The sequence below is a fragment of the Pleurodeles waltl genome, chromosome 8 (assembly GCF_031143425.1).
Source record: "Pleurodeles waltl isolate 20211129_DDA chromosome 8, aPleWal1.hap1.20221129, whole genome shotgun sequence".
NCBI lineage: Eukaryota > Metazoa > Chordata > Amphibia > Caudata > Salamandridae > Pleurodeles > Pleurodeles waltl.
Window position 1 is genome coordinate 113,283,231 of NC_090447.1, and position 27,308 is coordinate 113,310,538.

Sequence of the window (27,308 nt, forward strand, 5' to 3'; positions counted from 1 at the left end):
CCCAATACACACAGATCGCAGAACCATGGAGCCAGTTGATCCTGCAGATGGCAGAAATAGTTGACCTATGCCTGTTGAACTTTCTAGGCAATATGAAGTTCAGATGCTATTGTCACTAGATTTGCTTTCATGCTTTCAATTGAACTACGATCATTAACACTGAGATGGATGAAATAGCTACTGAACTGTACAGCTGTAGGGAATGAACTGTAAAATCAAGTACAAATGCATGTGTACACACCTGTAAGCACAGAACAAGCATTGGCAAAGATTTACGTTCACAATGGTGGTAACTGTGAGAACAAGCATTTTAAAAGACAATAGGTCTGGGTTTAAGGTTGTGACACATGTTGCTCACGTACATTAAAGCAGACAAATGTGAGAAATGAGAGACATTAAATACTGAAGTCTCCCTTGACTTCGATAATGTTCTATTTTTATGGCAATGACGCCTTCCTTAGTTTCTATGCAAGCGAGGAATGACTATAATGCAGGCTCCATTATAATCACTCCTTCATTTGCCATGCAAGCAAACAGAGGGCTGTATTGAAGGAAAAGGCCATGTCAAGGTAGTCAGTCTTTGCTAGGTATGCACCAGTGGCACCAATGAGAAGCTGCAAGGAGTGAGGAACTGTACAGAGGTTAACAAAGGGGCGGAATGAGGAAGGAACACGTTTGGGTGGTGGTCGAGATAAAGAAGAGGAAACGCACGACAAAGAGAGAAGGTTGGGAGGGTGGAACAAGAGGGTTCTAGGTGGAAGGAATGTAAGAGTGAGACTCACAGAAAAGAGAAAGGCTGGAGACCAACAGGAGCAGACGCAAGAGGGGAATGCGGGAGTGGAAACAAGCAGCATGAAGATCAGAGAGAGGTCTGTAGTTGCAAAATAGTCCCTCATGCAGTTCAATGCAAACTCTCTATTGCAGGCAGAAAGATACTCTCTAATGGTCAATACCATTAGATGAGAGAGAGGTGCTCCTCTCAGCTGTGCTACGAGGTAATAGAAAAAGTCTCAAGCTAATAATTGAAAGAAGGAGGAAAAAATACAAAGGTTGACTGTAGTGGACTAAATTATATTGAAGGAAATAATATCTAAAAATGAGAAAACACCTTTTGTAAAAGAATGGGAATAGAATGTCAAAGATTTGATATAATGAATATTTCTGATATCCTTACTGATATCCTTAATTTTGTCTTTTCACAGTTGATCAAGACAGCAGACTTGAACCCCAACCAGAATTATATACTCGGTTTCCACCCCCATGGGGTACTCGTGGCCGGTGCTTTCGTCAACTTCTGCACAGAGGCAACCGGCTTTTATGAGCTCTACCCAGGGATGACACCTTACATGCTGATGTTGCCTCTTTGGTTCAGAGTACCTTTCTTCAGGGATTACGCCATGGCAGGAGGTAAATACTAGTGCACACCATGATCACTACTGAAGTAAATAAAAAGCCATTAAGGACACACTGATGGTTTTTGGAGACATCTACCTTTGTCATATCCATTGAATTTCATTAAGAATACAGAGCTGAGAAAGATGATTCACAATGAGAAGAAAATGAGGCAGGAAACAGTAACGTCAAATAAATCACTGAATTAAAAGAAAAGATGTTCTTCTTAGCTTACATACCAAATGAGGAGCCTGTTGTGTCAAAGGTTTCCTCCACAGAAAAATCTACGTAGAGAAAAAAAGGCAGCCTTTGTGAGGGAGAAAACCAACCACACATTACATCCAAGTACATTGCACGTTGGAATTGTCATTTTAGTTTGCAGTATGCATATTGTGAGGCCTTGTGAACCTCATAGATATGGGAACAGCAAAGAGCGTTCTTTCTTTTTTGCCATCAGCAAGGAAATGTACCTCTCCCATTGCTGGTCGGTACCATTTCCCAGAGTGGAAACTGAGCGAGTAACTGTTTCTGGGCAGAGTGGGAGCAGGCGGAAGTACCCTGTGTTGAGGAAAGCTTCGGCAGATGTCAGTTTCTCAATGTGTGTGCCATATCTTTTGTTATTGTGACCCTTTCCCATGGGTTGCCATTTTGGAACTTTCCAGAAGTTAATGTAGAGAAGGAGGTCTGTTAAGGATGCAGAATTCCTACAGAGGTAAGCTTAAGGTCCCTTTGCATGAATAACATGCTGTTTGGTCTTAAAGGCTTTGAGCCTGACTTAGAGTTTGGCGAAGGGAGTTACTCCATCACAAATGTGATGGATATCCCGTCCATCATATTACGATTCCATTATTTCCAATGGAAATCGTAATACGCAGATGGGATATGCGTCACATTTGTGACGGAGTAAACCATCAGCCAAACTCTAAATCAGGAACTTAATGAAGTCTTTGTGTTGTAACTGCATGCCCTATACTGGTCATTTTATGCCCCACTATATATTTTTTTTGGTCTCATTTTAAGTGAGCTGCAATCCCTTTCTATGCTATTTCTACAAAAGGTTTATGCCTAAATCGAGCAGCTGGGAGGTTTGTCTGTGAATTTGCGATTTTGCGAGGAAAATGACCATATTATTCCATTTACACACTTAATCATATAAAACAACATGTAGGTAAATATTCAAGGAGATAGGTACGGCATTGCAAGTCATTGCAGGGCTTTGTGGAAAGAAAATGCTATATGCAGGATAATATACAAGATAATATACCCCGACATTACTCTGCAAGGATATCACATGATGTGGAGGAGTTTAGTGACCTTGCAGAAGAATGCAGGCAAAGGATGGGTTCCTTTATTATGTCACAGAACACTGATGTCCCTTGTGATTTCCTTTTACCTTATGGTAGTAGGTATTGTATTCTATTTGTATGCATTTTTGCACCATCATCCCATTACATCTTAGGGCTGTTACTATTTCTAATACAAGAGCTCTTCTGGTTAATGACATTGTATGAATGTGGGCCTTCTACTGTAAAACTACACTGTCACTTTTCCAGCATGTCATTTGTTGTAAATATATTTGTATTTTGATTCAATTTGTCATAAGACTCTTGCCATAGGGACAAAACGTCTGGTTTCGGCTGGCAGCACCACCGCATGTGGGGGACTGAGTCAATCCCACACCGTCTGGTAGCTAGCCCTTTTGGCTAGCTAGCAGGACCTCACCAAAACCTAGATGTAATGGTGATTGTGGCAACCTGACGCATGACACTCTGTAACTCTTCAGGAAAGTTGTGGTTGGCGGATCCTGCCCTTTTCCCTCATTAGCACAGGTCTCACACACACATAGGCAAACAAAGCGATGCAGAACAGTTTTCAATGCATTTATTGAAAAGACTGGAATCAATGATAAAATGCATGAGCTGCGATTATTAGGAGGTGAAACATAGCACAATCAGAATTGTTATCAAGAGTGAAAAGCAGGTAAACAATCCCAGCATACTGGAGTAAACATGTGCCTAAAAATTCCTACCCACACTTGCTAGCTTCTATGCGACAGCAGGGCAGTGTTAGCCTTTTTCTCTGTTCGTACTCAGTCCATGGAAGGAACACCTGCCTCTATTCCTGAAAAGCAGGGGTCGCCTCTCTATCTCCTCAGTTGGCTCTGGAGACAGGGCTAAGGTCAGCAAAGTGCAATGAAATGGGATACAGCATAGGACGGATTCTTCGCTTGAAATGACCTGTCTAAACCTTCTTTGTCTTTTGTGATGTTTTCATAATAAAACATGTTGTGTTCTGAGAGACAGGCCTGGCGTGATCATGTGTCTGAATGTCACTGCTGGCTGTGCACTCTTACGGCTGCAATACTAGATAGATTATCACGTACAGTCCTTGTGCAGCCTTGGGCAGGGGTACACAGTGAAATGTTGTGCAAGGAAAGCAATAACAACACTTTCACAGAATAGCAGCTGATTACAAAAATAAAACCAGTCTAACGTAAACAATGTATTGTAATTTCCACATATACCTTAGTCTACATCCTATTCACTTAAAGCATTAATTACATCGCCCTTATTGGACCCCTAGACCACATCACATCTACTTAGCATGTAAATCACACCTCCTCCAATTAGCTGCTGAAATGCATGCCTTCCGCATAGCACTTTAACCACATCTCTCCACCTAGTCCCCAGACCATATTTCCTCCACTTCAGAGTGGCTTGGGTTTTTCGTGCACATTCTATGATTGAGATGCCTACTAATGATGACTGGGGAGCATTCAATATATCAAAGGCTATGAATGGAAAGCTTGGATTAAGCTCAACCATTTGTAACTGTCCTAGGCTGCATTAAAATCCATCATTTTTGTCATCTTGTCACTTCAAAGACCAGCCCTGTGCAAATAAGACTTGGTCTTTCTCTAGTAGGAACAGGCTTGCCAGAACTACCAGGTTAGATCCCCTTTTGAGGGAAATTCAACAATTCCAAACTGGCTCATACACAGTGAAAGTAGGGGTGGAGGGGTGCTGCAGCATCCTCAGAATAACCATGCTGGAGTTCTGAAGAAGAATGAGCATTAAAGAGGGCTTTAAATGTTGTTTTTGTCTTGTCAGATTTGCTGTGTGTGTTCTGAGGTAGAGGTCAAATGTCCGAGTAGTCTTCTTACAAATTACTGATTGTTCTTTCTACATTAAGGTTGGTGTTTACTTTTCTTTCTCCGACTGCAAAGGGAGGAGATTTTGTAAAGCGAGCCAATGTGAAAAGAAAGACTGTAGGATGTTGTTTTTCTAGCACACACCAACATTTAAATACCTATGAACAAACTGTAAAAATATTTCAAAATAAATAAGCAGTTCAGTTAGGAAAGCACAAATGAATTCTGAAGTGTGGTGGAAAAACAGATTTGCTCAAATTATAAATATTCTCTAAAACTTCCCACACATTATTGTTTGTGCGCTATACAGTTTCGTCAGTAAAACTGTATGTCTGTACAAATGTAGTGATTATTCTGGTGGGAAATGTGCTGTCTGTAAATGACAGTGCACTACCACAGGATGATCTAGTAATATATTTGTGACATTGTGCTCCAAAATGCACCCTTACCACTCTCTTGCAGTATGGGCATGCTCATTTGCAACACTTATACTTTGTGTGATGCGTGGATGTTTCAGAATCCCCATGAGTTCAGGAATGTTACAATGATGGCAGTTTAAAAGTTTAAAAGTGGTGTTAACCCATTCACAAAAGGGAAGGGGTCCGCTTAAAAAAACATTTTTAAGGGCAGGGTGTTGCCCAATGGACCACTGCCTGCTCATAAAAAATGAAACAAACAATGATTGTAGACTGAAAAGATTGTATACTCCCAAAAAAGGGGGATTTTGTTTGCTTTATGTACATGATTAGTGATACGAAATAACAATAATAAAAAATTACAACACAAAAAAAAAAAAAAATGAAACAAACATTTCATTTCCTTTTTAGGGGCAAGTGCACAAGCGCTCCATCCCTGTTGTAATCTCTCTTTGGGCTTTTAACTACGCACATGTCACACCTGTCACTTTCATTGGTTTTGGGCTTGCCTTTTAAAACCCGCTTGATTTAATAAGTGAAAGGCATGCATATGGCATGCCTTTTCCGCTGTTTAGCCCTCCTCGAGTGCACTTGCCAACTACTGAAAACATGCGAGGCTTAATGTTTTAGCATGGTTTCCGGACTACTTTATCTTTTTATTTTCTACACAGCATGATCGCGGTAGGTTTTACATAACGCGATCGGGCTTGGTTTTTTGGTTTTCAATTTCAGCGTGATTGCGCTGCTGTTTACATAGCGCAATCACACTCTTTTTTTCTTTTGATTTATGTGGCAAGAAAAGTCCGGTTAGGAGTTTACAACGCTAATAGCTCTAACTCGAGCAAATGTGCGACCCGTTGCATTGCAAATGCTTGTTTGAAATGCATCCCATTTTATTTCAAGGAAAACAGGCTGCATTTTAAAAAATTCATGCTTTATTAAAAAACAATCACAGCCATTGTGGTCTGCTGACACAAGCACGTTGCCATGCCTATGATCGTGGTGATTTGTAATTGGTCGCAAATGGAAGCACCCCCACTCTAAAAATTGTTCCAGCTCCACTGCACTGGTTTACGTTTTTTGGGGCTCATCAGTGAAGCGCAGTATGAATCCAATAGTGAAGACTTGAACACATGTCTTATCATATTTGTCACACTTGGGGCCTCTCAGATAGAAAAACTAAAAAGTGATGGGTGGCACGCTTGAATGTCAGCCACTGGTAATTACCCAGGTTGCATTATGGTCTATGTTTTTTTAATCACTAATCCACTCCAGAAGGAGGTCGGCCATATGCAAGCACTCCTACTAATGGGAGCAATCTAGACCATTTCAGCCTTCAACCACCAAATTGTTAACTTGTTACTAAATCACCATTTGGGTTTGCCATCAAATACTGATTTGGTACTTGTAAGGGGCGTCCCTTCCAAATACCTAATTGCCCCTTCCAAATGCAGAATTGGTATGGTATGTATTACTGTTTTGTGACCAAATTCTGGTTGCAAAACAGTAATACTTTACAACTAGTTTAAAAGTGGTGTTAACCCATTCACAAAAGGGAAAGGGTCCCCTTAAAATTATATTTTTAAGGGCAGGGTGTCACCCAAGGGACCACTGCCTGTTCATAAAAGATGAAACTTAAACTTTTCATTTCCTTTTTTGAAACACATCCCATTTTCCTTCAAGGTAAACGAGCAGCATTAAAAAAAAATGATTGCTTTATTAAAAAGCAATTGTGGTCTGCTAACTCAAGCAGGCCACCATGCCTATGATGGTGGCATTTGTAATGGGTCGCAAATTGTGACCAACATCATTAATATTCATGAGGTAGGTCAATTTGCGACTTACTAGGAATCACTATTTAGATATAAAATGTTTGATACATTATGTATACTGATTTCCTAGTAGCAATTTGGAGATAATCGCTATTAGGAAATCAATATTCCTTATATTAGTACATATGGTCCTATATTGCCCATTTTCACCTGATGCGTGGATTTGCCAAGCGCACTTCTGATTTTCACTACCCATTACTAATCTTGGAGAGTCATAATTCAAAAAGCATTGTGCAGACATAAATTAGACTAAGTCGCATAAAATAAGCATTTCCCACATGTCAAGCCCACTTAGAATGTCTGTGTGTGTGGTATTTGAATATATCGAGACTAGCCGAAAGGCAAATGAGCACTATAAGGTTAAGAATGTGGAAAATCTACCAGTGCTGCAGTTTTTTGCCATCATATGTTTAGAGTTGTGGACCAGAGTGTGAATATTTCTGGATGTGGCCTCATGCAAAAGTGAGGTGAATAAAGGCAAACGGAGGGACATATTTAAGGCCCATTTGCACCGAAATTGCACCATTTTTTAATGCAAATTCGGAGCAAAACTAACTCCATATTTATTTATATTTTGGCGTTAGACAAGTCTAATGTCAAAATATTGGAATGTGCACCATTTTTTAGATGCATAAACCTACCTTGCGTCAATGAGATTCAAGGTAGGCGTTCCCATCTAAAAAATGGTGCTAACCCCATAGCCCCATATTTATTCCCCCCATGCTAAAATAACGCACGGGCGGGAGAAGGGGCTAAATAATGGTGCAAAGCTTGCTTTGCGCCATTATATAACGCTTGGGTCAGACCAGGCATTAAGGGACCTGTGGACCCATTTCCATGGTTAAACACCATGGAATGGGTCCACAGGTGCCCTCCTCAAGCCCCAGGAACACCCCTACCCACACCAGAGGGACACAGGAGGACGGGCGACTCCATCTCAGGTAAGTAGGGTAAGTATAGGTAAGTCATTTAAAAAAAAAGAAAAGTGCCATCGGGGGCCCAACTTGGGGCCCCTGACATGGCACAGGGTGCAATGGCCATGCCCAGGGGGCACTGGTCCCCTGTGCTGGCCATTGGGGTAGTGGGCGTGACTCCTGTCTTTTCTAAGACAGGAGTCATGTAGTATTGATGGTTTTGCATCAGAAAATGATGCTAGGCTGGTTAGAGTAATCTTTTTTTACTCTAACCAGACTAACGTCATTTTTTGGTGCAAAACCCATACCGCCAGCCCCACTTGGCTAACGCCATTGTTTTTTTGCGCTAGCCCACCCTTTCCAAGCCGGTGCTAAACTTTTTGGTGCAAAACTGCATTAGTGCAGTTTTGCACCAAAAAGTATAAATATGCCCCTGAGATTTTTGTCTATTCCCAAATCTCTCATATGTTTACAAATTTGCTCTTCTCAAAGTGAGAGTGTTTCAATGATGACAATGTAGAGGAAACATAACAATTTTAAGCTGCAGTGCAGGGGAAAGATGTTTCCCATTGAGGGAATATATTCTCCGAATAGAAAATACTACATTAGCATGCACAGCACATTTGCATCACATTTAAACATTTAGGCATGCAGAGCATTTGGGAGATAGAATGTGGCTAATAGTATTAAATGTTTGCAAATGTATTAGCTTGCAGAGGTGGTCACAGAAAGCTCTTGTTGATTGGTAAATAAGCTGGTTTCTGCCAGGGCCTCCACCCAATGTGCTGCAATTCACCTCGAAGCTCCCTAAAAATCCTATGATATAGTCTATGTGTCTCTCTACTTGCGTCACATTTATTTGGTCGGTATCCTCCATCTTCCATGCAAAGGTTTAATCCCTCACCAATTCCTTCTACTCCTCCATCATTGAATTACAGAAATGCATCATTGGTTTCTACTGTAGATGCTTCCAAAAAAGCAAAGCATTTAAGAAATAATTATTCTTTTGTTTTGTCCTCTTCCATGAATATTGACCGTCCTCCCATTTTTTGTGCATATCTGAGAAGTTCTTTACAAGTCTCTCGATGAAACGATGCAGTAACCCTGTACCTTGTATCACCAAGACTGTGGTAAAGACTGGGGCCCATATTTAAACTTCTTTAGGGCCGCATTTGCGTCATTTTTTGACGCAAAAGTGGCGCAAACTTTCAAAATACAATTGTATTTTGTAAGTATTCGCCGCTTTTGCGTCAAAAAGCGGCGCAAAAAAAGTATAAATACGGGCCTAAGTACAGTACTAGCACACGATTGTGAGATTTGTCACTATGAATGAAGAATAACCATAGAAATATATCTGTATGTGCAACAGTTTCTGCTGCTTTTTTCTTTCATTCTGGGTACCTTTCTCTGGTCTTCACTGCCAGAAAGGGTCCTGGGGAAATCCAGTGGTTTATTTTTTTATTTAACACTTGATATCATAACTGGCTGGGGAACTCATATTTCAGCCCCAACCAGCATCAAGACGGGTCTCTAAATGAGTATTTCTTTTTTCAATGTAATAAGTGTCAGTGTGTATTGAGCTCATCTCATGTTTACATCTTTCCTTTGTGGTTCAGGTCTTGTATCAGCAGATAAAGAGAGCGCTGAATATATACTGAGGAGCAAAAATGGTGGAAATGCAGTTGTGATAGCAATAGGTGGAGCTGAGGAGGCTCTGGATGCAAGACCTGGAGCCTTCACTATTCTGCTGAAAAACAGGAAAGGATTTGTGAAGCTGGCAGTGCATCATGGGTAAGTTCCAGCAACCTTTTCATAACTTAGCGCAAAACATGAGTGTGTCTGCTGGTATACTGCAAAGATCAGGACCAGGCTTATGCTCTGCTACGTTTGATCTTTCAAGTTAAATTTTGATTCAAACCTGGTTATGTCAAGTAATTGTGTTAACACAATCATTCATTTGCTGCAAACACATGCACATAACTAAAACAATATCTTTTCAATTATTTAAAGGTACTGGAAAGGCTTTAACACAAATGCACCAAATATGTTTGACAGATAATAAAGGACTATCTGAAGGTCATTGGCCATCCTTTAACCACCTCCTCACTGGTAGTCTCAATCCATCTGATTTACTGGATGGATCACTAGATATCTTTTTATAGCACACAAATACTTGAGACAGGGTGTCTAGAAATTGATGATTGTTAGGTATAGTTTAAAAAGTGGTGCCTCCAACAGGATTTTTTAGATCAATTAGATGTATATGGGTGATTGTTTGTTCGAAATTAACACAGCTTGGGTTGAAAAACATTGCTTGCCCATGGAAGAAAGGGTACAAGTAGGCTCTAAGATGAAAAGGCTTCCAGTGTTCCTTTGGGAGCATGTGGGGCTCCGTCAGGTTCTGAAATTGGAGACCTATTAAAAGCCTTTGTGGAGAAGGGAGGGTGCAATGAAGCCTCCCGATGTAGCCAGTTGAGCGCGAATATTTCGTTTATTTTACTAAAATAAACTCCAGCCGCAGAGATAAACATCCACTGGCTTTTTCCTCGCACTCCCATTTCAAAAGCTACCATTCCAACTTGGAATTAAATAAGAACAATATATTACTAGAGAGAGTAAAAGGGGGAAGTAGGAACATACTAACATAGAGACCTTACCACAGAGAAAATAGCAATCAAGATACCATACCTTGCAATCCTTGCATACTTATGCTGGTGAGAAAAGACACAGGAATCAGGGGAGAAACAGGGAAGGGAGTGAGAGAGAAATCTTGGACTGAAGTCCACACTCCTTAAAGGTTCGTCAGTTTCAAGTGATGGCACCATTCTGTCTAGTCGTTATCAAATAATATACCACAGATCGAATTATGCTTACCAGTTCTAGCATCAGGTAGTGCTGTTATGAGCATGAAACTGACCTGGATACAATTGGAAGGCCCCAGGGAGCTGATGAAACACACCTCCGAAAATCTGGATATGACAATACAAGGCAAGGCAAAATAGAACCAACCAGGGAAACCAGAGGAGACAAAAAGGGAAGGAAAATACTATACGTGGAAGGAACGCAAAAGAGGGTGCAAACTGGTACATGAGTGAAAAGCAAATACAAATAAGTAGCACATTGCCAGGAGAGGCCTACTAGTCTATGTGTGTCTAAACAGTGCTCTACCTATCTTCCCTCAGAAGTGACTCAAGGCTATAAAATGAACAACCACTCATACTGAAGTTAGCGGTCTAGAGTCCCAGGCCTTTCTAATTTCCACTGACCCATTCTCCTGCATATCCAGCCCCTTTGCACCTGCTGTTTCTTTTGAATACTTACAGGCTGTCACTCTAACTTAGAATGCTGTCAGGCTGTTGCTAAGCTATGTAGACACCTGAAGTTTATGACCCTGTTTCTCACAGGACATCAATGCCAAGAACACCATTATTCAGGATTTTCCAACTAGTCTTTCTATGGAACATTCTTCTACCATCCTTGATGGAATTCTAACTGCATCCCACAATGTAAAATGGAACACCAGACAATACAGGAAATGAGGGGTATTGCCTATTGTTTAATAAATATCACTCACATATATCTACCAAAATGCATCACTTGAAACTCCAGCAAGCAGATGGACTATCAGTGCCATCTTCCCATTCATCCTAACTATAATCTCCAAACCAGTGGCTACAGAATCTCCTTCCTAGAAGAAATATTTAGCCTAGCCCTTTCTCTACAGTCCCTCTTTAATAATGTTTTAAAAATGAGTAACTTCAACCTATGAATGGATACAAAATTATCAATAACATCGACATGCTATTTTCTAGAAAAAGTGAAACTTGTAGGGTTCTCACAACACATCCATTTACCTATACAAAAGGCTAGACGTATATTTGGCCTCTACTTTGAATCGAATCTGATTGTTAAAAAATAGAAAAACAGGTTTATTGTGGATGGACCATTTATTGCAATACACCTGCATTCAAATCACTAAGGCCCTCATTCTGACCTTGGCGGGCGGCGGAGGCCGCCCGCCAAAGTCCCGCCGTCAGGTTACCGTTCCGCGGTCGAAAGACCGCGGCGGTAATTCTGACTTTCCCGCTGGGCTGGCGGGCGGTCGCCTTCAGACCGCCAGCCAGCCCAGCGGGAAAGAGGCTTCCACGATGAAGCCGGCTCGGAATCGAGACGGCGGAGTGGAAGCTGTGCGACGGGTGCAGTTGCACCCGTCGCGTATTTCACTGTCTGCACAGCAGACAGTGAAATACATGTAGGGGCCCTCTTACGGGGGCCCCTGCAATGCCCATGCCAGTGGCATGGGCACTGCAGGGGCCCCCAGGGGCCCCGCGACCCCCCCTACCGCCATCCGGATCTCGGCGGTCCGACCGCCGGGATCTGGATGGCGGTAGTGGGGGTCGGAATCCCCGCGGCGGTGCAGCAAGCTGCGCCGCCGCGGAGGATTCAATGGGGCCGCAGTACACTGGCGAGACCCCGCCAGTGGTGCCGGTCCGACCGCAGCTTTACCGCCGCGGTCGGAATCCCCATTGGAGCACCGCCGGCCTGTCGGCGGTGCTCCCGCGGTCCTCCGCCCTGGCGGTCAAAGACCGCCAGGGTCAGAATGAGGGCCTAAATCTGTACCTGCACAGAGGAAGCACAACTAAAACTTCAAAAGAACCCTACGTGTTAGATCAGTATAATCACTCATTTGGAATTCAACCAAATATTAAAATGTATCTATGGAAAACCTTTATTCAATCTGTCATCAAATGATGAAATGCATAATTCACTGTATACCAACAACTTTCAAATGCTTAATAACCTCCCATGCCCCACTTGAGTTCTCATCAGTCAGCTAAGAAAATGGCAAGCCAACGGTTTAGCAACAACCTTTCTCAGGAATTAAAAACTGGATGTAACCTAGAATGAACATGGAGGAAACCCAAATCCATGGCTGACTGAATTAAATCTAAAGTTTACATGATAGGTTAGCACAAAAGAGTCAAAAGAAGTTTTTACACTCAGAGCATATTTAAAACACTTTAATAATTTCAGGGAAATATCCATGCCTCCCCAAAACTGTAATGATCTCATCTCATTCTTTGATCCTATATAACTCCATTCCAATTCCCCTACCATCTGAAATAAATTCTACAACATCCTGCTTTAAATACTAAACAAGTGCTAGATGCAGCAGCAAATATCAAAGCTTGAAATATTCCAGTGTATCCCTCTATGGTCAGATGGATCAAGAAATCGTTCACACCACAAACACCTTTGATTGCTGATTTATCAATCCCTCCTTCCAAAGGTTTTGGAACATGACCTTCTCTGAAGGGCAACCCTAAACATTTTGCTTTCCTCCTCCTCTTTTTCTGACCCGTTTTTGTTGATTTTAGGACTCTTAGCACTTTACCATTGCTGATCAGTGCTAAAGTGCATGCGTTTTTCCCCTAAACACAGGAATAGTGATGTATAAACAATTGGGGTACTTAATTTACTTGTAAGTCCCTTGTAAAGTTGTATACCATATATCCAGAGCCTGTAAAATTAAATGCTACTAGTGGGCCTGCTGCATTTGATGTTCCACCTACTTTAGTAGCCCTGTAAACATGTCTCAGGCCTACCATTGCAGGACCTGTGGTGTGCAGTTTACTGCCACTTCGACTTGGGATTTAAAAACCCTTTGCCAAGCCTTAAACTCTCCTTTTGTTACACATCACCCCTCGGGTAAGCCCTAGGTAGTTCTTAGGGCATGGTGCTTTGTAAGTTAAAGGTAGGACATGTACTTTTAAGTTTCACATGTCTGCATTGTCATTACTGTGTGGGACAGATCAACGCATCACCATCCCTGCGAGACCTGATCGATGCATCTCACCACACAACTCACAACATGCTCTTGTATGTTACACTGAGGAATACCCTACTCAAAGTGATAGCCACCAGAAAATGAGACTTTTAGAGACATCGGAGGAAGCACAAGAATCACCAATTCAGATTTTGCTTCCATTTTCTGTTTTTTGTAGGGTGCCACAGGTTTCTCTGGGACATCGCAGGTGGAGGTTTCACTCCCATCCATGCCAACTAAATAAATATCAGAAATAAGCTCCATCAATATGACTCCTCTTGTAGGAAACAAATATTACTAGGAATAATATTGTGCAAAACAAGGTATGCATTGTTATAATTAAAGGGGACATGGGCAATTATGATATGAGAAATTTTCATACAAAGATAAAGATTGTTAATAATAAGGAAGCTATTGACACTATAAATGCACCTGGGTCACTAGCCAACTTATTGGAAAAGGCATCTAGTATGTCTACATCTAAAATATGAACCACCACAAAATCCAACAATGTTTTATCTTCCTAGTAGTCTTTGACCTTCTGCTTCAAATGCCTTTAATGTTTGTCAACGGTACGCTGTCTGTCAGGGTGGCAAAGGAAATTACCCTCGACTATTCTGATGGACTACCATCCATCACATTTTTAGATGACCACCGGACCAGCAGTCATATCTGTAAATTAAAAGTAAGCACCATCATGGTGATTCCATCCAAGGTACAAAAACAGCCACTGTCAGTTTTGAAAGCCATTCACCAACTTTTTCAAAGTTTTAGTTTCTCACCAAAAAAGTTTTCAAAGTGGAGTTTGCTTCGGAAAGCTAAAAAAGTAAAAACCTGCACATTTATTATTTTATTTTTGAGTCCCTCACGGCCAGGTTTTTCCTGGTGGTGGCTGACAGAAAAAAGACATAACGCTGTCTACCCAAAATAGGGTAGGCGGTGTAATATCCTTCCTCCAGAGTGCTCTACTCTGTCAGGCCACAAGTGCAAGTTTTTGTCAATAGAGGCAACGGGGACAAAAGAAATTGAGCTCTGCCCAACTCTAAATGAGACGGATAGACTGAGGGTTTGACAGTCACGTTCATGATGGAGTATGCTGTCTGAAATACTCTAAATCATGCTCTTAGATTCTTGAAAGAATATCTTAAGACCCTGCTGGATGAACCATTGTAATATAGCCTTTGAAATCTGTTCTTCAAGGACTTATGCACATTTGAGAGATATCGCACTCACCGCCCATTACTATCCACAGAGGATGTGTGTGAGTGGTGGAAAAGTTGCTCAGGGGCATCTTGATTTAAAGGTTATTTGTGAACAGAGCTCCTAATCAATAGACCACCCGTCACCATTGCAGACTAACACCGTAACATATCGCAAAGCCATTTAATTATGGTTCTGTGTTGCTCATTAGCTGATATTACGGTTTTGGTGAGTCCTAAGAACGGATCAAGTATCTTGCAAATCCACAGGCCAAACAGACTTATGTGAGTGCCTTTGTGATCATGAAAGTAATGGATGTAAATTAAAGGTTGCTAAGGGTAGCAGCCATTAGTACAGCCTTGCTCTTTGGTAAAACTGGCAGTGCTTTTTACCGCTGGACCTAGGTGTTATGATAGCACCAGCAGGGACAGTAAATAAAGAGGGCTGGAAGAGATCTGTTTATCTTATGTCAGTTCCACCCCTTGCCCCGCAGCTACAAACTTCTGTTGATGGGCTATAGCTGGGACAATAAGTCAGCACGCTGACGTCATCTAGGGACAATCGGGTGCATTATGTCATATCAGCCAACCACAGGGAATTTTGGTGAACTGGTGCATGCAATGAAATTGTTGTTACTTAGGGCCATATGTACGAACACATTTTCCCATAGACACAGAATGGGTAAAACCCTTTGCTACATCTGGCCCTTAGTGCCTGATACGCCAGTAACAAAAATGGAAAATCTCTGAATTAGCACCAGGGGGCTGGTATTATTTTGATCCAAAAAAACACTTTAAAGAGTGGAAAAAAGTTGGATTGCCTCTACTGTATACTCCGGGAAAAAAAGGGATTTAATCTTACTAGCAAGTTCCTTTGATGTTATGGCCTATAAATCCGAGTCGGATGCTGAAAATAGATTATTTAATCTGAAAATCAAAGGATGAAAAACAATAATGCACATTCCTAGCTTTTATGTTGCTAAGTCTAACTCCATAAAATGTTCTGAACTTTAGTCAAGAATCCATGAGCTGGGCGTAGATTTTCATTTAATTATTGATAAGATACGTATCAATTGCTCTTAATTGATTCTTCATGCCACATCCTCATTTTGGTCTTTCTTCGTGTTGTTAAGAATGGTTGTCCCAATGCGAATAAATCCATGTTTACTTTAGCGAACATCAATCACCCTCAAGGTTTGACGGCTGGGCTCTGTGTAGGAGGCATTGTAAACAGATATCAGTCGGTTAGAAGTGTGGCCTTCCTATTAAATGTCACTTCTATAAATTATCAATGGAAATCTATGCCAAGCTTCATCAATGGCTTACCGCTGAGGAGGTAATTGAGCCCTGCAGTGAAGAGCGGTGCTGTGCAAGACGACATTGCAGCCGATTTCTATATTACATTAATGTATACTGTGCTCTAAGAACGTGTCAAAAGAACTAGGATGGTCAAATTATTTTAAAAAAGCCTTGATTTGTATCATGCAAGAGCCCGAGGAAGATCTGAACAAAGATACACATTTTAGTACTATATTCTTGATAACAAACCATTGTAAACAATTTGCAACTCTGATAGGTAATTGAATACTTAAAAGCATATTTAAGAGCCTCTAGCGCCATTCAAACCCCACATTAGCGTCATTTTTTACGCTAATGTGGTGTTAGAAGGCCAAAAACACTGCACCAAATTTACAAAGTGGTGCAATGCATGCATTGCGCCACTTTGTAGCCCTTTGCTCTACATTAGGCCTGCGCCAGGCATAACGTATGCAAAGGTGGCATTCCTCCATTAGGGGGGCTGAAAAAATGGTGCAAGGAAATCTAGCAGATTTCCTTGCGTCATTTTTTTTTAGCACTTTTAACGCCTACTCAGAGCGGGCGTTAAAAGGGGGCATGCCATTGAATACAATGAGCCCCTATGTACTCTGTAGGAGTAGCGCCAAGTTTTTGGCGCTACTCCTGCTGAGTACATTAATAGCATCAAAAAAATGATGCTATTGCCCCCTACCCTGCACCATGGTGCCTGGTATTTTAAACACGGCACACAAAGGGTGACTGGAGGGGGGGGGGCGCTAAAGGGTGCAAGAAAAGGCCAGCGCCTCTTTTCTTAAATATGCCCCTTAGTTTTTTCATTCAATCCTACATCCAGATCAGTCAGTTTTTCTCAAAGACATCTTTCTTGTGACGGCACAATATATCATATTGGTGATGTAGGACACGGATTCTGGTGTCGACATTTGTGGTACTTATTTCCTAACATATATGGGGTCGTGAGGGGGCGGTATCTGCCCATCATGATATTGCTGTAAGACTAAAGACACATCCCATAATACGATGCACAGCTAGTGTTGAGAGTACACAACACAATAGGCAGACTCTAGAGAACTTTTTGTGGACACACCTTTGTACAATGTATATGCCCAGCAGAACCTCAATAGAAAGAAATGTGTTGACTGTGGCTGTAATTATTTTATTCAAAAAGAAGAAAACCTTTGGGAATTGAATACAGAAGAAATTAAGAAATATAATAGATTTAATTTATAATTGTTACCTATTTATTTTGGGTGCACCCTGTTGTGCTTTCTGCTCCGCAGCAATAACATTAGCAGCTGGTATTGCACACCAACATTGTTAACGTGGGAAGGTCTTGGATGTGCTATATCTGTTACCTAGCTGCTATGCTTAGTTGCTTGCTATATTCTCGATAACAAAGCATTGTAAACAATGTGCCACTGTGATATTTAATAGATTACTTATGTTTTATATTCAATCCTTCATCCAGCTCAGTGAGGTTTTTTGAAAGACATCTCTCTTGTGACAACACAAGGATGGTGTGTCATGTTACTCAAACAATGATAAATTAAACACCCTAAGTGAGAATAATTTTCCATGTACCCTACAAGCTGGCCACGAGGGTATTCACAGCTGTATCAGGCATTTCCTGATTAGAACATAGGTGGATATGGCCAGTGCTTAATTTGTAAATAAAAAACGTGCCGGTCCCCAAAGCCTTCCTCTTAAACATGCGGCTGCTGCAATTAAATGTGGGAACACAGAATACTGAGGTGGCGTAATCCTGAAGCCACCTCGGGCCTCTTCAATCCATGTAAAGCCACTCTCTGCCCCTTCAGCTCACTCTTGCAGCTTTCTACTTTCTCCCTTTATGATGCTTTTTCATTTTTCCCTTCCTTCGTCTTTTCCATATGTGTCTTTTGCTCGCAGCAAATGCTTGAGACAGAAGAATAAGCCCCGGCCCTCAAAAATAAGTGCTGGTGCTCAGCACCGGAAACAACAAGCACAAATTAAGCACTGGATATGGCCCTTCTTAGGGGATTTCCCTGAAACCTTTTGCTTTTTTCTCCTGTTTTTTTGCTGACTCTCTTTGCGTGGCCTCAGTTGCTTAACTACACTCGAGGGGACCCCCCTGCAAAGAACATTGTGGGCCCACTCCAGCCTCACTTAGGAGCTCCCAAGCCCTTGAGATTGGGGGCCTCTCCGCACCACAGAGGCTGAGGGGGCCCTTGTTACACAACTGCGTGGCCTTAGGACTGTACTGCAGTGGAAAAGTGCATGCACCCTTCCTACACATGCCAGGAAGGGCGCTTATATGATTGTTTCAGGTGCTGTACCCAGGAGTGCCCTGTGAAAAGGTGCATCACATACCTGGGGCAGGTACGGCCCTGGCTACTAGTGGAACATTGCGCTGTGTGTGCCACCCACCGGAATAGCCCGTCAAGCATGTATCAGGCCTGACAGTGCAGGCCTGTTGAGGCATAGTTGTGCTTGTGATTAGGTTGGTACTTCTAACTCCAGAGCCGATCATGAGTTCACCCTCCACTACCCCTTGAGCACCTCCTGAAGGGCGGAGCAGGTGGAAGATGAAAGGCTGGCAGGTACACATGGGTATTTCATATCCAAGTAGAGAAGAACCCCCACTTGGGTTTTCCCTACTTAGGGGATCAGCTCTTCCATAGGTTTTTCTGATTCTCCATCCAGTGGCCTTAGGGCCCTGAGCACCTACCCACTGTAGAAACAATGTGAAAGTGTGCGCAACTATCCTACCTATGTGATGAGTGGCGCTAGCTAGTGCGTGTGCCCTTGCCCACTGGTGTTTCAAATATATGCTGAGCCTGCTATTGCAGTCCTGTGTGTGTGCATGTGCACCTATGGTGTTCTTAAACATGTGTCCGGCCTGTCCTCGCAGGCCTGTGTGTGTGTGCACTTGCACCTATGGGGTTCTGAATCAAGAGTCCAGCCTGTCATAGCAGGCCTGTGTGTGTGCACTTGCACCTATGGTGTTCTTAAACATGTGTCCAGCCTGTCCTCGCAGGCCTGTGTGTGTGCACTTGCATCTATGGTGTTCTTAAACATGAGTTCAGTCTGTCATAGCAGGCCTGTGTATGCGTGCACTTGCACCTATGGTGTTCTTAAATATGTGTGTAGCCTGCTGGGTGTGGGCAAGGGCAAGTATGCCCAGAGAGAAAAGAAAACCCATGTGTTTTCACCACCTGAGAGTTGCTCTGCCCATAGGTTAACATGAGGATAGTTAACATTACTCATAGCTGCAATAGTAGATTGCAGTGGAGCAGCTGAATAATGATTCCTATCATTGGATTCCTGACAAACCCTTTCCTGTAGTAAAGGTGCTTTTGTCAATAATAACTTAGAAAAGCCACTTCTAGAAAGTTAGCATTTCTATGCTCTAAAGCACTTTGTGTGCCTTTTAATTCAACTCTAGTCCACACTGGAGGATGAAAGGAGCACACCTGTGCATTCCTCAGCAACAGCTATAAACCTTGGGCATGCAACTGGAATGACAGACCTCTGCCATAGCTGGATAGATTGGAGGGAGAGTTTTGACACTTGGCCTCTAGAAGCCGGACCATTGCCTGACTAAAAATTAAGATCTACATTCCACGGCCCCATGGCAAACAGGACAAAAATTTAGGGGAGACATCTGTGGTTCAAAGGGGAACCCTCCGAACTACCCCCGACTTCAAAGGCAGACTACAGTATAACTACTGGCGCCACACTTCAGCAAAGGAGAGATACACTTGTGAGGACACATGACCAGAGATGCTGGACTGCGTGGTGCACACTGCCACAAGAATCTGCTGTGCACAAGGGGTAATTACTGCCCTTGAAAGGAACCATGCACCCTTCCTGAATAGTGGCTGGCCTGGGCTGACTGCTACTGTGTGGCACCCAGAAGTGTGCTCTCCAAGGGCTTGTTGGCTCGCCACTTGTTCTCTGGTGGAGGTCTCAGGGACCTCAAAGACCTCCCGCGAGGGCCCCACACCTTCTACTTGTGACACCTGGAGAGCGGTGCCCTTTTAAGTGCCCACATCATCTGCTGGTTACCACCTGGTAGCAGCGGTGTGAGCGTGGAACCAAGAATTGTTCCTGGAGACCGTATTGCCTTTTTGTGGAGTTCCAAAAGAACTGCCCACATTTAAGGAGTGTGGCCCTTCATAGAGGGGCCTTGACACGCATAAGCATATTATCGGCAGTGAGTGAATTCACCGGATGCGGGACCTCGCATGACCCGTTTTGTCAACCGTGCTGCCTTTCTCTCGTGTCACATGCCAACTGCATGCTTATTGCATGCAGTGTCTGATTCACTGCTTATTGCATGCAGTGTCTGATTCACAGGTTGCGGCCCTCAGAAGTGGAGACGTACCCATACCAGTGCTGTATTCTACCTTGTGTGGTACCACTGAACTTGTACCTGTGTGTGTGACCGGAATTGTCTGGTGCGACTCACGTCACTGCGCACCAGATGTTGTGCCTCATTTCCAGGAAGGTATGGAATTCGTAACTCTTCATTTGTGTGACCGGAATTGTCTGGTGTGACGCAAGTCACCATGTACTAAATGTTGTGCCTCATTTCCAGGGAGGTACAGAATTGGTAACTCTTCGTTTGTGTGACCACAATTGTCTGGTGCAGCGTGTACCACTTCACACCAGATGTTGTGCCTCAATTTGAAGGAGGTGCTGAATTTCCTGCTCTGCACTGTGTGATCACAACTGTCTGGTGCCACTCCTACCATCGCTCACCCGACTTTGTGCCTCATTTCCAGGGAAGCGCAGAGGCGCAAATTCATGTTCTGGAGTGCCCGAATTGCCTGAGTGTGACTTTGTTCTATGTGTGTCCTACGGGACGTCTCCTCCTTCTGAGAGGCTCCCCTGCTTCATCTTCCACTCATCGATGGCTCCTTTTGATGACTTCAGTGAGAAGGACCAACTGCCATCTCCTCACCCAGCACAACTCTTTGTTACCAGGTCGTATTGACGGGTGGTGAGAGTAAGTGAGTGGGCTACAGAACACTTCTGAGAGCGATCAGAAGCAGGTCCCATGACATGGTGGCCACCCCAACCCCTTTTGCCTCATAGAACTAGGAAAATGTCTGAAGGCACTGTGGAGCGACCTTTGATTGAACTTCCCAAGGGGTGACCAAACCTCCGTTTTCAACTGCCACCTGAACCCACCTGTTATCTATCTCCCAACCTTTTTGTCTGGGATGCTGAGTAAGTGTGACTCCGGCTGGGATCGGTCTACTGTCCGGATGGGGAGAAGGGGAAGGGTTCATTTAACTCCAGTCCGTGGGGATGGAGAGGTAGTCAGGTTTGGATGAAGGGTGAAGGAGGGTTTTGGGCCACGGGCTCTCCTCAGCCAACCAGAGCATGCCGCCTCCAACAAATAGTATAGAATGTTGGTGCCATAGACATAATTACATTGGCTACCCCACTTTGGCAATGACAACATATTTGGTGCTTACACTTGTTAGCCGGTGTCCCAAAGTCACACCACAGGTAGTTGCATATCATAGTCTTGCTTTGGCTGCGGCCTTGCTTAGATCCAAGACACTGCTTATCTACTAAAACACAGGGTATTATATCCTAAATCACTTCCACCGCAAAATTCTAGACATACATAACAGCTTCGCTCTACACACACCCCCCTCCCACACCACTCACCCACCTCACACATACCCACCACACACACCACACAGCCTACTCACCACCTGGGCCCCCACCACCGACGAAGAAACTGAAACCACTATGAACTCTATTCACTCTGGCTCTCCCTCCGACCCATGCCCCCACCGCATATACAACAGAGCCAGCCCCGCTATCGCCCACATACTCCAAGCCACAATCAACAGCTCCTTCGAAACCGCCACCTTCCCAGACCTCTGGAAACACGCAGAAGTCACTGCACTCCCAAAAAAAAACAAAGCCAACCCAGACGATCTCTCCAACTACCGCCCCATCTCCCTCCTCCCCTTCCCAGCCAAGGTTACGGAAAAAATTGTCAACTCCCGCCTATCCCACTTCCTCGAGACAAACAACACACTCGACCCCTCCCAATCTGGGTTCCGCAAGAACCACAGCACAGATACCACCCTCTTAGCATGCACCGACGAAATCAGATCGAGAGTCGACATGGACGAGACTGTAGCACTCATACTCCTGGACCTCTCTGCAGCCTTTGACACTGCCTGCCACCACACACTCAGCACACGCCTTCACGACGCAGGGATAAGGCACAAAGCCCTGGACTGGCTCACCTCCTTCCTCACCAACAGAACCCAAAAAGTCTGACTCCTCCCCTTCCAATCGCCCGCCACCAAAATCACCTGCGGAGTCCCCCAAGGCTCCTCCCTCAGCCCCACACTATTTAACATATACATGACCCCACTAGCCAACATCATCAAACCCCATGGAATCACCATCCTCACATACGCCGATGACACCCAACTCATCCTCTCCCTCACCCGCAACCCCAATACTGCCAAATCCAACCTACACAACGCACTCATCGACACCGCCACATGGATGACAGCCAACCACCTGAAACTCAACTCAAGCAAAACCGAAATAATCCTCTTTGGCCCACACAAAAACACCTGGGACCCCTCATGGTGGCCCACCACGCTAGGCCCTACACCCACCCCCACCAACCATGCACGCAACCTCGGCATCATCCTAGACTCCTCCCTCTCGATGACTCAACAAATCAACGCTCTCACCTCCACATGCTTTAACACACTCCGTATACTGAAAAAAACATTCAAATGGATCCCCACAGAGACCAGAAAAACTGTCACTCACGCACTCATCAGCAGCAGACTTGATTACGGAAACGCCCTCTACGTTGGCACCACTCTAAAACTCAAGCGCAAACTACAGCGCATCCAGAACTCAGCAGCATGACTCATCCTCGACCTCCCCCGACACGAACACATCTCTCCACACCTCAAATCCCTCCACTGGCTCCCCATTGACAAAAGGATCACCTTCAAGATCCTCATCCTCGCACACAAATCACTCCATAACACAGGCCCTGCCTACCTTAACGAAAGAGTCACCTTCCACACCCCCACACGAAGCCTCCGCTCAGCTGACCTCTCTCTCGCCTCTGTCCCCCGCATCAAACACACCACCACCAGGGGCAGATCCTTCTCCTACTTTGCACCCAAAACCTGGAACACCCTCCCAACCCACCTCCGCAAGACCCAAAACCTACTTCTTTTCAGGAAGGGCCTCAAAACCTGGCTTTTCGAACAGTGATCCTCCCAGGCCTTCCCCCCCACCCCCCCAAGTGCCTTGAGACCCTCGCAGGTGAGTAGCGCGCTTTATAAATCTCTTTGATTGATTGATTGATTGATTGATATATTGGTACATCATTCTTAAATATGATCCAAGAGCCCCAAAACTGGCTCAAGAGCTCTGTTGTATACAAAGTCTCTCATTAATTTGGTTGTTTGGCAAATTGTTATCTCCAGCATTGGATTTCAAGTAGAATTTTAAGGTACCATAGCAACCTGTATCTGGCCACGGTTCTTTGTGCTTATCATGTGATTTCTGCTGGTGCCTCCTTTGATTTGTTTTTCATCTATAAAATACAAGTGGATAACCTTGATAAATGATGATGCTGATAAATTTCTGTCCACAGTGCATCACTTGTTCCTGTGTTTTCCTTTGGAGAAAATGAACTTTTTGATCAAGTGGAGAATCCAAAGGGCTCCTTTTTACGCCGGACCCAAGAAAAGCTTAGGAAGATGATGGGAGTCTCACTACCCTTGTTCCATGCTCGTGGTGTATTTCAGTACAACTTTGGTCTTCTCCCATACAGAAGGCCAATTTACACTGTGGGTAAGTCAGCAATGCACATTTTCAGATAATAACCACCCAATCCAATAATGATTACATACCAGCTATGACAATGCAGTAGTAATTGGACTGACCTAGCTCCAAAAACACATGCCTTTTTAGGAATGAGCATCGCCCACAGTAAATGGCCAGTCTTACCAAGTGTTTTGCCTGACAAACATTGGAACATGGCTTACATCATCAGTCTTCAATTAAGCCGAATGAGGTTTAACTGTTGATGGGCTTCCAGGTTGTTTTTTATGATGATATTTTTATGAAAGAAAAATAAACTAAGCACATTAACATTGCTTTAAAAACATTTTTGATCAACACAGTAAGGAGAAGTCATTTATACCATAGAGTCCAAAAACACAGTGTAAAAAATAATGAGGACCTATATATATATATATATATATATATATATATATATATATATATATATATATATATATATATAATTTAACCAAAATGAGTTTTTTGATCATGTATTTTTGCTCTGATAATGTATGATTTTGACATGTGTGAGAGACCTTTTAAGCCTTTTTTCTACTAAAATATACGGGGGATGTATTTTAGAATAGAAACAATAAATATCATCTTCAAAACAAACAAATCCACTATATTGATTTCCACTGCACTATGAAGGTAACCACATATAGATAAGTAAAGATTTGCTATTCCTAACTCCACGTACATGTACTTGAAGAAATATCAATTAATAAATCAATCAATCACGATTTATATAGCGCTGATAATCCCCCGATAAAGTATCCAGACACTTGCAGGTCCTGGAATTCTCATTTGAACAGCCAGGTCTTCCGGGCCCTTCGGAATTCTGGAAATGGGGTGACGGTCCAGAGCTGCGTGGTGAGGCTGTTCCAGGTCTTTGCTGAGATGTAGTAGAAGGAGCATCCTCCATTTCTGCTTCTGTAGATGTGGGGAGTGTGGGAAAGTGATAGGGAGGTGGAGCGTAATCTTCTCGACGGTTGGTGGAAGTTCAGGCGGTGGTTAATATACCCGGGTCTTTGGCTGTGTAGAACCTTGTGTGCATGTGTCAGCACTTGAATTGCCATATCTTCTCTATGGGGAGCCAGTGGAGTTGCCTGAGAGGGGTGTGGGAGGACGAGGGTGAATCCAGCTGTGGCATTCTGTATGGTTTGAAGTCTCTGTAGGAAGTGTGCAGTGATTCCTACCTAGAGAGTGTTGCCTTAGTCCAGTTGTTTGGTGATAAGGGCCTGTGTCACAATGTGTCTCGTATGCAGGAGTAGCCACTTGAAGATCTCATGTAGCATGCACAGAAGGAGGAAGCAGGCAGATGGGATGGTGTTGATCTGTGATTTCATGGTCAGCTTGTTATCAGTGATGATTCCAAGGTTTCTGGAGTGGTCGGCGGGTGTTGGTGTGGGTCCTAGGTCTGATGGCCACCAGGAGTCATTCCATGGCTTGCAGTTGTTGCCAAAACTCAGTACTTCTGTCTTGTTCGCGTTCAGTTTCAGGCAGTTCTTCTTCATCCAGTCGGCAACGCTTGTCATGCACCTGTGGAAGTTGGTCCTAGTGGTTATGGGGTAATCGGTGAGTGAGACGATGAGTTGGGTGCCGTCTGCCTAGGCTATTATGTTGAGACCACCATGAGATCTGACGATATTGGCCATCAGAGTCATATATGATTTGAAGAGCGTTGGGCTGAGGGATGCACCCTGGGGGACACCACAGACAATTTCCTTGGGTTCAGAGGTAAAAGGTGGAAGTCCAACTCTTTGTGTTCATTCGATGAGGAAGGAGATGATCTATCTGAGTGCATCCCCTTGGATGCTGATGTGGTGGAGTCTTTCGATCAGCGTGTAGTGGGATACGTGTCGAAGGCCACTGTGAGCTGCTGTTTTTCCTTGGTTGAGGCGGTTTTGGATGTCATTGGTTGCTGGAATCAGGGCGGTCTCAGTGCCGTGATTGCTGCAGAACCCAGATTGGGAAGCATTGAATAGCTGGTTCTGCTCCAAGGTGTTTGTTGGTAGTCTTTTCCGTACCTTGGCTGGGAATGGGAGCAAGGAGATTGACAGGTAGTCTTTGAATTCACTGTGGTCGGCAGAGAGTTTTTTGAAGAGTGGTCTGACTTTGGCGTGTTTTCAGGTATCTGGAAGTGATGCTGTGGTGATTGTGGCATAAAGCAGGGGGTCAGTTCTTGGCAATTTGCTTAGTTTCCAAGGTTGAAGATGTGATGCGGGCACTGGTCTGGGAGAGCTCTGAGTGGATGGATTTCATGATGGAGGTGTTGTCCTGGAAAGAGAGGTGGTTCCAGGTTGTCAGTGTGTCGTTTGTGTCAGTAGCAGTAGAGGCGTATCTTTTGAGGAAGTCTGTAGGTGAAGGTTGGGGTATGAAGTTTCTGTATATGGTTACATTTTGTCATCTAAGAAGTCGGCGAGGTTGTTGCTCAGCTCTTGTGAGGGTGTGATGTTATTTTTGCTGGCAGTCGGGTTGGACAATTCCTTAATGATGTTGAAAAGTTCCTTGCTGTTGTTGGCACTGGTTTCGATGCGTGCAGCTAGGGCTGTCTTCTTTGTTGCCCTCAGCAGGTGTTGGTAGAGGTTGAGGGATGTCTTGAAGGCTGCCCTATCAGAGGGGTCCTTGCTGGCCTGCCATCTGCTCTTTGGCTGTTTCCTATCGCATTTCACTGTTCTGAGTTCTTGGGTGTACCAGATGGCCATTTTGGAGAATCTTCTCTGGTTTTTACTCTTGATGGGGGTGATGCTGTCGGAGCAGTTGGTGATCAAATCATTGAAATTCCTAATTCCCTGTTCCAGGTTGTTGGCTGCAGCTGGGTTGGAGGTGTTGAGGGTGTCCACCCAGCTGGTCCCTGAAATTGTGCTCCTACTGTGGTAGGTGGCGCTGGCCATCTTGGACTTGGCAGTGCAGAGGCTGCAGTTCCTGAAGTGGACGATGGGGTAATCGGTGCAAGTGAGTTCTGTGACATGACTGTATTTGATGTGGTTGCAGGAGGTAAAGATGGGACCCAGGGTGTGTCCTGCGGTGGTTGTGAGATCACGGATGATTTGGGTCAGTCCAAGGCTGCTCATACTGTCGAGAAGGTGTACATTGTTGTTGTTTTTGGAGTCATAGATGTGAAAGTTGAGGTCGCAGAGGAAGATCTAGTCCTTGGAGTCCAGGGCTAGGGGCGCAATTAAGTCTGTGATGGTGTTGCAGAAGCTGGAGCACGGGCCCGAGGATCGGTATGCGAGGGTGCCTCTGACGGTTGTCTTGTCATCAGTGTGGAGCTTGATGTTGAGGTGTTCCATGGGGCTGGTGGTATTTTTGGTGGTGGTGGTGCACTGTATGGTCTTTTTGTGAATGATGGCTGTTCTTCCGACCCGCCTAGTTTGGTGCTGATGAGTGATTTTACATTTGTTTGGGATTGCTGTGGGATGTC

At 43.9% G+C, this 27,308-nt stretch overlaps 1 protein-coding gene across 2 annotated transcripts in view; it reads left to right on the forward strand.

Moving 5' to 3' along the window:
* MOGAT2 (monoacylglycerol O-acyltransferase 2) overlaps window positions 1-27,308 on the forward strand; it is a 477,687-nt gene that overhangs the window by 428,844 nt on the left and 21,535 nt on the right. For both annotated transcript variants that reach the window (XM_069203876.1, XM_069203875.1), the window contains 3 exons: window positions 1,203-1,407; window positions 9,322-9,496; window positions 23,691-23,890. In XM_069203876.1, coding sequence (XP_069059977.1) covers window positions 1,203-1,407; window positions 9,322-9,496; window positions 23,691-23,890 — 580 coding nt within the window. The remainder of the gene's footprint in view (window positions 1-1,202; window positions 1,408-9,321; window positions 9,497-23,690; window positions 23,891-27,308) is intronic.